Source organism: Rhinolophus sinicus, linkage group LG04, assembly GCF_036562045.2.
Source record: "Rhinolophus sinicus isolate RSC01 linkage group LG04, ASM3656204v1, whole genome shotgun sequence".
In the NCBI taxonomy this organism is placed as follows: domain Eukaryota; kingdom Metazoa; phylum Chordata; class Mammalia; order Chiroptera; family Rhinolophidae; genus Rhinolophus; species Rhinolophus sinicus.
The window spans coordinates 59,949,666-59,962,844 of record NC_133754.1 but is presented as its reverse complement, the minus strand read 5'-3'; the positions used below and the strand labels follow the sequence as shown (position 1 = coordinate 59,962,844).

The 13,179-nt window shown below is 34.1% G+C and overlaps 1 protein-coding gene across 1 annotated transcript in view; it reads left to right on the top strand.

Moving 5' to 3' along the window:
- The window catches only part of LOC109439478 (disintegrin and metalloproteinase domain-containing protein 32), a 150,504-nt gene extending 144,490 nt beyond the window's left edge, over positions 1–6,014 (top strand). The window contains exons 21-22 of the mRNA XM_074331501.1: positions 2,295–2,333; positions 5,374–6,014. Of these exons, the coding sequence (XP_074187602.1) occupies positions 2,295–2,333; positions 5,374–5,383 (49 nt within the window). The 3' untranslated portion in view covers positions 5,384–6,014. The remainder of the gene's footprint in view (positions 1–2,294; positions 2,334–5,373) is intronic.
- Positions 6,015–13,179: the final 7,165 nt, after the last annotated feature.

The following is a 13,179-nucleotide window of genomic DNA, read 5'->3' as shown; positions in this document are numbered from 1 at the left end:
TCTTTTCTGGTGGAAAGTCAGTAGGAAAGACTGTTAAGTCAAAGAATGCAGAGAAACAGGATGAATCCCAGTATGGGTTATGTTAATACCACTGTAGTATAATTAATTTTTAAATGTCTAAATTCGGTCAATATTTCCAATCTTTTCCCAAACAATAGAAAGGTTTTAGATCATTTAGCTGCAAACTTCAGTCAATAATCTCTCACATATTGTCATTTGACTCAAGTTCTGTGTTTTTTTGGTTTTTTTTTTACCAACATGGCTCCCTCTCCAATAGTCACTGTTGTTACCGTGTTTCCCTGAACATAAGACCTAACCAGAAAAGAAGTCCTAGCATGATTTTTTAGGATGACATCCCCTGAACATAAGTCCTAATGCGTCTTTTGGAGCAAAAAGTAATATAAGACCTGGTCTTATTTTCGGGGAAACATGGTACTATTATTATTGTCATCGTTTTGATATTAAATGAATACTTACTAGGGTATAACAATATATTTACCAATTTTTTTTTTGCTCAGTATTCATTCTTGAATCCATTTAAAATTTTTATTTCAATTTCCTTTTTTCTGAGGTACAACCTTTTAGTTTTACTTAGTGTGTGTTGTTATAAGCATTTTGTGTTAAATGCCCGAATGTGTCTTTTATTCACACTCATCTTTGAAAGATAGCGTAGTTAAACAGACTTCTAGTCGAGAGCCACTTTCCACAACTCTTTTAAAGTACTGTGTTGTTGTAATATGACTTACTGTCATTGATTAGACCTCAGTTGTCAGTCTGATTAATTTACTTATTTCCTTCTATTTCCTCTAAATGACTTCTAAGTTTTTCTCTTTGTCCTAAATATTTTATTTTGTTATGATATGTTCTGATAGAATTTGTTTTTATTTATCCAGCTGTGGATTCAATATAGTCTTTAGATATAGGCACTCAGGTCATTCCTTTGGGTAAAATTTCAGTCATTATCTCTTCAATTATTTACTCTTCCCCATTCTTTTTATTTTCTCCATCTAAAGTGACTATATTTGGGAGAGTTATCTCATTTTAGCCTCTATGTTTCTTAACCTGGCTGTTCGTATGTTATGCTTTTCCACCTCTCTGTGTGATATTGACATCCTTATATGAGTTTCCAAATCACCCCCTTCTCTTAACAGCTATTCTTTTCTTCCCTTATTTCTGACTTGATCTATCTGGAGATCCTAAACATTTCTATAAAAGATTTTCATATTATCCATTGATTTTAATATGTAAATTTTTCTGCTGAGCTGTTGCTGTGGGCAGTAGTTTGTTGTGTAGATTTGTCAATTCCTTCTCAGGAGCAGTGATTTTTCTCATGGGAATTCTGCGACATACATTAGAAAGAGGGGAATGTGTCAGGTTTGCTTGTCTTGGGGCATGAATGTTTCAGTATTTTCTATGCTTGCTGGTTTAAATTTATGGATAGTAGAATTGAATTAAGGTCCTGCTCCTTTACATGGTGCAGACCTGGGGTTCTGCATATCTTCGTGATCCTTTTCCATCCACATGGCTGAAACAATCTGTTGAATTTCTAGTGGCCATAGTTTTTATTATCCCCATTCAAGACTACCAATCTTGGGCTTCATTCTAACTTTCTAAAATCGAAATATCTGTGCTGACAACTCCTTCCAAGCTAAGGTTATTAGAACCATATCTCTTAGGGTGTAAGTAATTCAGATCCCCTTGTAGTCATTCAGCTTTTGCTCCTGTTTTCCCTCTGAACTTCTAGTTTATCATATTTTACTGCAATAAGGAAAAGTCTTTTCTGGCTCTCAGTCTCAGGTGGGTATTAACATTTTTGTGCTATTTTCTTCAGCTTTTCTGTGGAATAGAAAGGGGGAGCTTTTCTTGTCAACTAGAAAGGGGAAGTTTCCCTTTCAGTTCAGTGTGCTAGATTGCCCTGAAGTAATATCCACTTCCTGAAGTGAAATCCACTTCTGCACATTTTAATTTGCAAAATGTGGCAATTTCCATAGCAATAAATAAAAAGATAGCTTGGAACCTGAAGGCCAAATTTAGGCATCCAGAGTCCAACTTACATACTGTGCTTAGAAGTGATAAAGAAAATAATGCATCTTTGCCATCTTGATACTTTTCCATATTGGAGAATTTAAATTTTGTACTGTAGTACTTGATGTTGGGTAAATAAGAGTGCTGCTTATTTGCATGCCCCACATGTCAAAAGAGTTAGTTTTAGTTTAAAATGGCCTGTTCTTTATTCTTAAATTAGGTGAGTTTCTTAGTATTAACTCTTAGACATTATTTTTATTTTTATTTAGATCCAGGTCAGAAAGTAGCACCCAAACGTATACCAGCAGGTAAGCAACTTAAGGAGTATTTCTTATAAATAAGTATATGTTAAAAATAAGAATGAACAAATAATTGCTTAATGTTTTTTGAACAGTCACAGTTGGTAAGGTATTGCACTAAAAATACTTATTAATATTTCCCATTCTAGGAACAAGTATTAACTCAGTTGTTTTTCTTCAGTTGACTAAATTTGTATTAACTACCTACTCTTTTGATATATAGGAAAAAACTAAATCTAATAAGATATATTTATAATTATTTTGTGAAACTAACTCATAAACAGGGCATTTCTACATCCTTTATGGTGGGATTCACAAAGGGAAATATTACTTTTTTGTTCAGATTACATTTACAGCCACAAACTCAATATGAGAACAGAGTGAGTGATTATTCCACATAGGAGGAGTTTATCTAAGAGACAGTATTATAAACACACTAAAATTTCCCACAGCCCCTCAACAGCTCACAATTATGTTAACAAGGGTTCTCTGAATTTCAGTTTCCCATGCTCCACAGTTGTGACCTTATGATCCTTCTGAAGTCATCAAATAGCAGAGGTGCCAAAAACATGTAGTATACACATGACTTGCATTCATCTTTTGTTATCGGTATATATTGAATATTACAATATTAATACAGTTTTTTTCCTTTCTTAAAATGTGTATACATTTTTTTTTGGCACCCTCTGTACATACTGGTCTGCTCACCTTCCTTTCTCCTTATAGAATTTTAGTTTTCTTGTGCTGTCTAGCATTTTTCCTTAAAGTGTCTTCTTTTAGTTACAGCCAATCCACTGGTTTCCAGAATAGCCTTTATATCCAAGTTTTCAGGCTACACCACAACATTATACAGTTTCTATCCTCCCTGATGAAGTCAGCCACTCCATTAGGGAAGTTACAGCATTTCTATATCCTTTATGCTCTCTGTTGTTTTTGGCTGACTCCTAACATAATTACCCTTTTATGGACATTAGTTACCTACTCCAAACTAAGTATGAAGAAAAAAAGCTGATTTTTTGTTGTTGTTATTGTCTCTATTCTCTATTACCATTCCCAAAGGATTTGTGATATGATGCTCAAATACTGTAATTCTTCCAAACTTTCCCTTACCTGAAAGAATTACTTTCCCTGTATACTCAGATCGCTTGAGAATAATGGCTACGTGTATTTTGCTAACCAGTTTGTAGTTAGCACCTAGCATTGTAAATGCTCAATAAATACTTGTTTAATAACGAGCGATTACTCTTGAACTTCACATACACACAGAATTAATGTTTTAACTACTCCAATTGTCCTCTCACATTATCTCCCATTATAGCATGTAATTCACATTGTCATTCACATAACTAGAATAGTGTTCAACTAGATTGAGGGATAGTTGAGGGCGTTATCCATAGAACAATATATATTGCATTTGAAGAGTGTAATTTGGAACATTTACCCATTAGTTTAGTTCGTGTTTAACATATACCAGAAAAGCATCTTGGGTTATTTTTTTCATTTAAATTTAATAAGGTGGGCAGACATAGTTGCTGTGCTTTACTGTTATAGCACCCATTGTATTTTCTTCCCTATTCTTTTTAAATTTTTATTTTCAGTATTTTTTTTTTTAATTGGAAAGACCATAGGAGATTTTGGTAGAACCACCTTCTTGGGTAAACACTACCAAAACTATATATATATATATATATATATATATATATATATATATATATATATATATAATTTTTTTTAAAAACAAATCTAATGGGTTGTACATGTCAGTATACTCACAAGTCTAGATATACAAATCCTTCTATTGGTTTGGGGGAGAGCTAACTACATTAAATAGGGGTGTTTTGTGATCAGAATAATAGGAAAAACCTATAAGTTTTGAAGATATAAAAAAATAGTAGAGGGGAAAAATGAGAAGGGTAGAATTATACTATTATCACTGAATTCTCTTGTTAATCTTACTGTCTATGTGCATATTATCTTCTCTGTCAATTAACCTCGTTTAATTTGTCTTCAATTTATTCTTTTTCATTCTTTTTGTTGGGAAATCAGAAATAAGAAATCTGTGGATATAAAAATAGAAAAGAGGCCCAAGAATTTGATTTTGACTTTTGGTAATAATTAATATAAAAATAGAAATTCTGCAGATATTTCTCCTTTAGCAAAATTTTGAAAGAGGAAGAAACTGCCATAAATTATAACATAATATTGTCAGATTGTATTGTATCAAACCAAAGCATTATTTCCTTACTTATTTAGATCCAAATCACAGGAAAGCACCCAAACGTAAAACAGTAGGCAAGTACGTTAGGATGTGTCTCTCAAAATAAATGTTTGAAATTAAACTGAAATTCACAATTCCTAAGTATTTATTGGATAGATGAATTGGTAAATTATTACACCAAAAATAATTCATTAATCTTTACTAATCTTGTTATTGATGGGTATTTAAATCACTTAAAATTTTTTCTTCAGTTTAGTAAAGTTCTCTTAAGTTTGTTTGGAACTTGCTCTTATGGACAGAATAAAATTAAAGAATTGAATCTAATAAGGTCTGACATGTAAATTAATCTATAAAATTAATTCATAATCAGGGCCACTTTATCCATTAGGCACTGGAGGCACAATGCTTAAGGCCTGAGTTTCCAAGTGACAAAAAAAACACTCTTTATAACATGAAAGACCAAAAATGATTGGCTGCAAGATATGGAAAAAGTACAATTAACATGTATTTAAATTTCTGAAAAATTGCAAAGATTAGCTTGTTATATTCATGAACATTTCATTGTATGTGGGAAAACAATGTTAGATTTTTCTCATTTGCAAGTGCTTCTAATTAAATATGATGGCTCCTCAAACATCACAGAAAACTATAGAGAGTACGTTACAGCCAAATAATATCACAAGAAAAATTGTAAAAATTCTTTCTAGAATTCGTTTTTCTGCCATATGAATTTTTTGCTTGCCAGCACCCCAACTGTTTGTGTTTTGCAGTGGAAGGGAATTTATTTGCTATCAGTACCTTATGCGTGTGTGTCTTTGTTTTCTTTCACAGTAATGAGTAATTCCTTCAGAAGGCAGTGGACAATACTGAGTATCTCACTGAGAAATGAAAATTTCACCTTTCCTCTCCTGGTTACAGCTGAAACAATAAACTGAATGTGGGCCACTTGGCATGCCTGTCTGTTTTTCCTCTTTTCCTCTACCCCTGAGGCTGTAGTTCTCCCATTTCAGGGACCTGAACTGAAGATAGCCATCTCAACTCCAGCACTTTCATCCCCACCCAGCTCCCTCAGCTCTTCTCTGCAGCTCTCCCACCACTCACTTGGATTTACTGCCGGGGGCCCCAGATGGTGGGGATTTGCAGCAACTGCCCTTACTCAGGAAGGGCTCTGGGTGGTGGGCCATGTTCCCCTCCTGTCCTTCTCATTGGATTTGGTTGGCTGCACGTAGGGCTCAGTAAATCCAGATATCTGCCCACCTCTCTCTCCCTACAGCCCCAAACCAGGCTTCTGAGGGAGGCTATATTCACTTTGGAGGCTATAATCTAGGCCCTGGTTCTACCCACCACCTTTCTCTTGCCCCTCTGCTGGGAGACCCAAAGGTGAAGTGCAGAAGACAGAAGGGCCCAGAGAGCTTGGGCTTGGGTTTCAGGGGCAAAGATTAGCCCCTTCCTAGAGTTTGCTATCAGGATTGATAAATTGAGTTAGTAAAAGATTCATTTTCCATGTTCTGAAAGGGTTTGTATAAAATTATTTAGTTTTTAAACTAAATATTTGGCAAAATTCACCAATAAACCTGGAGCTTTATTTGTGGGAAGATTTTAAATTATGGATTTAATTTCTTTAATGATAGAGGACTATTCAGGTTTTCCATTTATCTTGTGATAGTTTTTAAATATACTGTAATCTTAAAGGAGTTTTTCCATTTCATTTAATGGTCAATCTTTTGGCATAAAGTTGTTCATTATATCCTTTTTAATGCCTACAGGATCTATAGTTATGGCCCCTCTTTCATTCTTGATCATGGTGATACTTATTCTCTCTCTGATCAGTCTTGATAAGAGTTTTTGTGTATAATTAATCCACTGATCTCATCAGACTTCCTCTTGACTTTGTTGTTTTTCTTTATTGTATTTCTGTTTTCTGCTCCACTGACTTCTGCCTTTTTAAATTTTGCTCTTTATCTAGCTTCTTGAAGTAAAAGTTTATATAAGTGATTTTAAACCTTTTCTAATTCATTTAAAGGTATAAATTTGCTGTGTGTACTTTAGCTTCATTTCATGAAAATTAAATGTATTTTCATTATTCTTGAGGTCAAAACATTTTCTGATTTTTGTCTTGATCTCTGAATTATGGGTTACTTAGAAGTGTGTTAATTTTCTAATATTTGGATATTTTCAGTTTAATCTCTTTTTATTGATTTCTAGTTAATTCAGGGTCAGAGAACATACTGACATGCTTTCAATCCTTTGAAATTTTTGTTTTGCTTATGATTCAGCCTGTGATCTATTTTGGTGAATGTTCCATGTGCACTAAAAAAACGTACCCTTTACAGTTGTTGAATATATTAATGTCAATAAAATCATCTGTCAACAGTGTTTTTGAAATCCTATTTTTTTTTTGTCTTTATTCTATCATTTCCTTAGAAAGGTATGTTAAAATTGCCATTTACTGTTGATATGTCATTTGTTTTAGGTCTATTTTTTGTGTTTCATGTATTTTGAAGTTATATTTTAGTGCATGTTTCTTTAGGACTGCTCTGTTTTCCTGATGAATTGATCCCTTATCATTACAGAATTCTCCTTTTTATCTCTAGTTATATTCTTAGTCTTGAATTCTATTTTTTCGGATGCTAATATAGCCAGTCAGGGTCTTTTACACTTAGTCTCTGCATGGGATATCTTTTTTTCATCCTTTTACTTGTAATGTATGCTTCCTTATATTTAACATGTGTCTGATATAGGCAACATGTGAGGTTGGACAATTAAGTTTGCGAACTCATCCTATGAAAAGTGCTATAAACCTCATTGCTAAATATCACTACATTCACCTTTGAAATATACCCTTTGGGAAGCTATGCTCTGATGCCAGCGCCTAGTCCACCCTTCAAAGCAATTTTGGAACTCTTTTTCTGGAATGGCCATCAGAGCTGTCATCATATTATCCTTGATGTCCTGAATGTCATCAAAATGTCTTCCTTTTAATACTTCCTTTATCTTCGGGTAAAGAAAGAAGTCATTGGGGGCCAGATCAGGTGAGTAGGGAGGGTGTTTCAATACAGCTATTTGTTTACTGGCTAAAAACTCCCTTATAGACAGTGACGTGTGAGCTGGTGCATTGTCGTGATGCAAAAGCCATGAATTTTGGCGAAAAGTTCAGGTGGTTTTTGTGTAATGTTTACATGTAGCCTTTTCAGCACTTCCAAATAGTAAACTTGGTTAACTGTTTGTCCAGTTGGTACACATTCATAATCCCTCTGATATAAAAAAGGTTAGCAACATCGTTTTGACTCTTGGTTTAGACTGGCGGGACTTTTGGGTCATGGAGAATTGGCTGACTTCCATTGTGCACTTTGATGCTTTGTTTCAGGGTCATATTAGTACACCCATGTTTCATCACCAGTGATAACACGGCCCAAACATCGTCTTGCCTCTCCGAAAGGTTTTGGCAAACTTTGACTCTCCTTTGCTTTTGTTCATCGGTGAGCTCCTTTGGGACTGTTTTTGCACACACCTTTCTCATGCCAAGATTTTCAGTTAAGATTTTCCTAAGTGTTTCTCTATCGATGTTTACTTGGTCTGCTATGCTTGTCACAGTCAGCTGACAATTTTGATACACAATTAATGAATTTTTGCAATGTTTTCTTCAGTTCTGCTCGTTACTGGCCACCCTGACCTGTCTTCATCAGTGATGCATTCTGTCTTGTCAGAAAAACGTTTAATCTATTTGTACACTGCTGTTTTCTTTATGGCATTATCCCCATAAACTTGGACTAACATGTCCCTGATTTCACATCCACTCTTGTCAAGTTTAACAAGAAATTTAATGTGTGTTCGTTGTTCTAATTTAAGCTCAGACATTCTTGCAGCAGTACACAAAAATGCAACAACAATAATGAACACCACTCAGCAAGACACCGCCACATGTCTACATGAACACAGCTGTGAGACCCTGATATACCAAGGTTGTGGAACCTTACAGGGCTGTTTGTGTGGTGGTGCCCCTGGAAGTGCAAAGTGGCAAGTTCGCAAACTTAATTGTCAGACCTCATACAGTTGGGTTTTGTATTTTTTTTAATCCAGTTGGACAGCGTTTTTATACGGGAGTGTTAAAAGCATTTACGTATAATTTCTGATACTGCTGGTTGTAAGTCTACCATTTTATTCTGTGTTTTCCATTTTTCCCACCTTTCTTTGTTCTTTTGTTTTTTTCCTTCTTTTTCTTTTATGTTAATTGAGCATTAGCCTTTTTTCTCCTTCTCTATTCACTTTTTAACTGTCTTTTTTTCATATAAGTATTTTTTTGTGGCTACTTCAGGGATTACAATATGCATCCTTAATTTGTCATAGTATTCCTTGAGTTAGTATTATCCTACTTAACAAACAACAACAGAACTTTACAACAGTTTGATTCCTATAACCTCCTCTTTCCTGTTGTGCTACTACATTTAATTCTACATATTTTATAAATGCCACCTATACATTACTATTTTCACCTGAAACAGTCAAAAGTTTTTTCAGAAAAGTTAGTCTTCTATTTACCCACATTTTAATCCTTTCTGGTGCTCTTCATTTCTTCTTATACACTGTGCTTCAGGGATTACAATGTGCTCATGGGATCACTTCCTTCAGCTTGAATAACTTTAATATTCCTTACAATGTGCTTCTGATGGTGACAGATGTTTTTTGGCTTTTTTTTGTTTAAAAAAATTTTTATATACCTTTATGTGGTAAGATGATTATTGCACATATAATTCTAAATTGCCATTATTTTCCTTTCAGCACTTTAAATCTATTATCTTCTGAATTTCATTATTTCTAATGAGAATTTATTTATTGATTTTTTTTTTTTTGTTATATAGGATTGTAATGTGCCCACCCCCCACCCACTCCCCGCTGCCCACAGGTACTCCTAAGATTTTTTCCATATATTTGGTTTTGGAAGTTTGATCATGATATGCTTAAGGTGGTTTTCCTACTTTGTAGTCAACCAACGTCTTGGATCTATTGCTTAATATCTTTCAATAATTTTGGAGAATTCTCAGCCATTAAGAATGTCTTCAAATATTTCTTTTACCCCAGTCTCTTTGTTTCCTTAGGAAACCCCAGTTACACATTTTCCTATTCATTAGATATTGTTTCATAATTCTGTGAAGTTTCATTTTACTTTTCATTATTTTTCCCTTTTTAATTCAGTTTGGATAATTTCTTTTGACCTATCTTAAGCTTACCAATTCTTCTGCTGTGTCCAATCTTTTGTAAGTCCATCCAAATATTTTTTTAAGTCCTAGAATATCCATTTGGTTCTTGTTTTAGTTTCCCTTTCTCTGTTGAAATTATCCAGTTTTTCATCCTTTTGTCCATTTTGTTCTCCAAATTCTGTAACATATTTATAATAGTTATTCTAAAGTTTGGATCTACTAAATCAAATACTCCCATTTTAATGTGTTTGATATATGCCCTTAGATATGTTGTGTTGTTTGGTATGGTATATGTGTAGGTAATACTTCATTTGATCTAACTGCTGCATAGTATTTCATAATATGCATCTGTTAAACTTTCTTCTCCATTTCCTGTAGTGATTAACAGCTAGGTTGCTTACAGCTCTCCACTATCACAAACAACACTGTTGACATTCTTGTACATGATAGTCCTCTGCAAGAGTTTCTCTGGAGTGTTTTTTGTATGATGGTGGATTCGTGTTGACTAATTATTCTGTTACGTGATCATCACCACACCCAATACATAGCATATTCCCATCCCTGAACTTGTTCCTGTTTGCAGTCAGTTCCTTCCCCTTACACCTAGTCCTAGGCAACCAATGATCTATTTTCTGTCACTGTCATTGTTCCTTTCATAGTACAGTAAGTCCTCACTTAATGTTGTTCATAGGTTCTGTGACTAAGCAAAATGACATACCATTAAGCCAATTTTACTTGATATAATTGGTATAAACGAGTTAAATTCCTATGGCATTCATCAGTGTTATAATGAAACGACTTTGAACAAAACCACTTTACTCGAGGACCTGCTGTATTTCTTATGTATGGCATCACACACGTAAAGATTTTACCGTCTCTGTGGATTCCTAGCTTTCAGATTTACCTTCCCCTTTAATTTCCAGTTGCTTTGACAGCCCCAAATTCTAATATCATAATCCAATAAATGTTCCTTGTACTTCACTCATACTACATATGCAATTAGACATTTTTTTGAGAATAAAGTGGGATCAGAGAATGAACATAATAGTTCTGAAACAACCCACAGAAGTCAAGAACAGATATAATTGTTAAAGTCATCACTTTTACTAGGATGCTGAATAAGGTAACAAAAAACTGGAGGGTGGGTAATTGACAGGAAAAGATATTTCAAAGTTTCCAGCCACTTTGAAATAAATATTTGTTCTGGCAAGGAATCACCTAGGGACAGTCTGTATCCTGGAATCACTTGAGCATAATCAGGCTCACAATTCCCATCAGTATAAATAACATTGTTGAAAATTAAAGGAAAATAAAGCAGTGCTAGTCAAAAAATTTTAAATGCACATATCCTCTGACCTACCAATTCCATGCCCATTTTTTTGCAGAGATATTTGCACTTACAAGTGCACATAGGTATATGCATCAGGTTGTTAATTCTGACAATATTTTATAATAATGAAAAATAGAAAATAAATGTCCACCAATACAAAAATGGTTAAATACATTATGGTACATGTATATAATGTAATAAGATGTGTAAATTAAAAAGTGTTATGTATGTATTGATAAGGAAAGTTCTCCATAATATATCATTGGGTAAAATGATTTTTAGTAGTGTTTCTTCTATCAGGAAAAATATGCAACACTTGGAAATAATGCAAAAGGACTGCAGATACTTTCAGTGACAGATTTGAGCATTGTCTAACAGGCTTTCCCAAGTTTACCTAATTTTCCAGGATACTATACCCTTATTTGACGTCTATTTACTATTGATTAGAATCCTGTCTTGTCAAAGTTAGATGTTAAACATAAGAAGACTGATAAGTTGCAAATGATTTATGTACAGCAGAGATGTAATGGTCTCAGTTCTGTATAAAAAATACTTCAAAGGTGCAATTTCATTGCTTTGGAGGACATGAACCAGTTTTACATAAAATTTATTTTATAATTTATTTCCTTATGGGCTTTATAATTCACTATTGTCCAATGGTCTTTGAACCAGCTTTACCATCATACTTATTCTCTCAATAACGAGTTTAATTTTTTATACATACCTATTGTACATTTATGTGAGATTCTTGTTTTTAACATTTTGGAAATTATAGTTTGACACTTCCAATGAATAGGGAAATTATGTTTCTAGGAGAGTGAGGGATGAGCAAGAACAGATGCTTTCAAGTGAGGTTTATGATGAGCTGATGGATAACTCTGAGTGAGAAATGAACAGTTAATTAGGCCAACTTTATTCTAAGAACACAAGTAATGATGAATAGCAAGCACATAGGTAGTGTCCCCCCGCCCCGCCCATGTTCAGTACAAAGGCCTGAAGCTTCACGTATTCATATGAGAAAGTATGCTTCAGCCAGTGCTATAAAATTAGTTTTCCAAAAGTTAATAGTGTTGAAGAAAACTGTGGATAAGGAAGCAAAGGACTGAATAAAATGATTACAGCAGAAAAGATGTCACTGCATACAAAGGAGCTATTTAACTATATTATGATGTTTTAAGAATGTTACAAAATATGTATAATAATTACATCTATTTATCTATCTGGCATATATCATCTAGCTCAGTGCTTTTCAACCTTTAGCATGCATAAAAATCATCACCTGGAGTGCCTCGTTCCCAGAGATTCTGCTTCTGTAGGTTTGGGGTGGGACCCGAGATTCTGCATTTCTACAAGCTCCTTGGGGATGCTGGGTCACCCTTTGAGTAGCACTGCTGTAGTTAGTTTTCTTTTAGAAAATTGATCAGAAGCTGAAAGCTTTGAGTTGACATACAACATACAATTTTTCTCATTTAAGATATTAGGAAATAAGTCTTCCATTATATTCTCTAGAATATCTAATTATAGGAATATATTGCTAATTTTAAATAGGGACACCATTCCCCCTCTAGATTCCAAATCCAATAGCAAGATAGACAGAATAGGCAGACACATGTAGATTGAGTAACTGTTTTTATTACTGGCCTAACTGAAATGAGAATAAGCCTGAGAATATTACTAGCTAAGCTGAAATGGAGCATAAAACTGGGAAATGGAGTTCCTAATAATTTGCCCCTGATTAAACTTACACATCTAGGCATGTCCTCATTAAGATGAAGAGAATTTTGGTCAAAGATCAGGAGAAATTCCTTTCTCTTTGCCTCACCTAATATAAATAGGTTCTTTTCATGAGGGAAAGTTATGAATTCAGAACACTGAGATAACCATCAAGCGGCAGGCTTTTCAACAAATTTTTATTTGCTACTCAAGATATCATTAAATAATAGTCAGATGTTACCCAAATTCATTCTCAACTTGCTGCTTATACAGTACTTTCCTCTTTGTTTCAAAAGTCACAGCGGAACTGGAGGGCTTTCTCTGTTCCCTCTTCCTCATCATTCTCCTTTCCCAACCATCCTGTAAGGAACACAGTTTATTTATACTAGTTAAGTT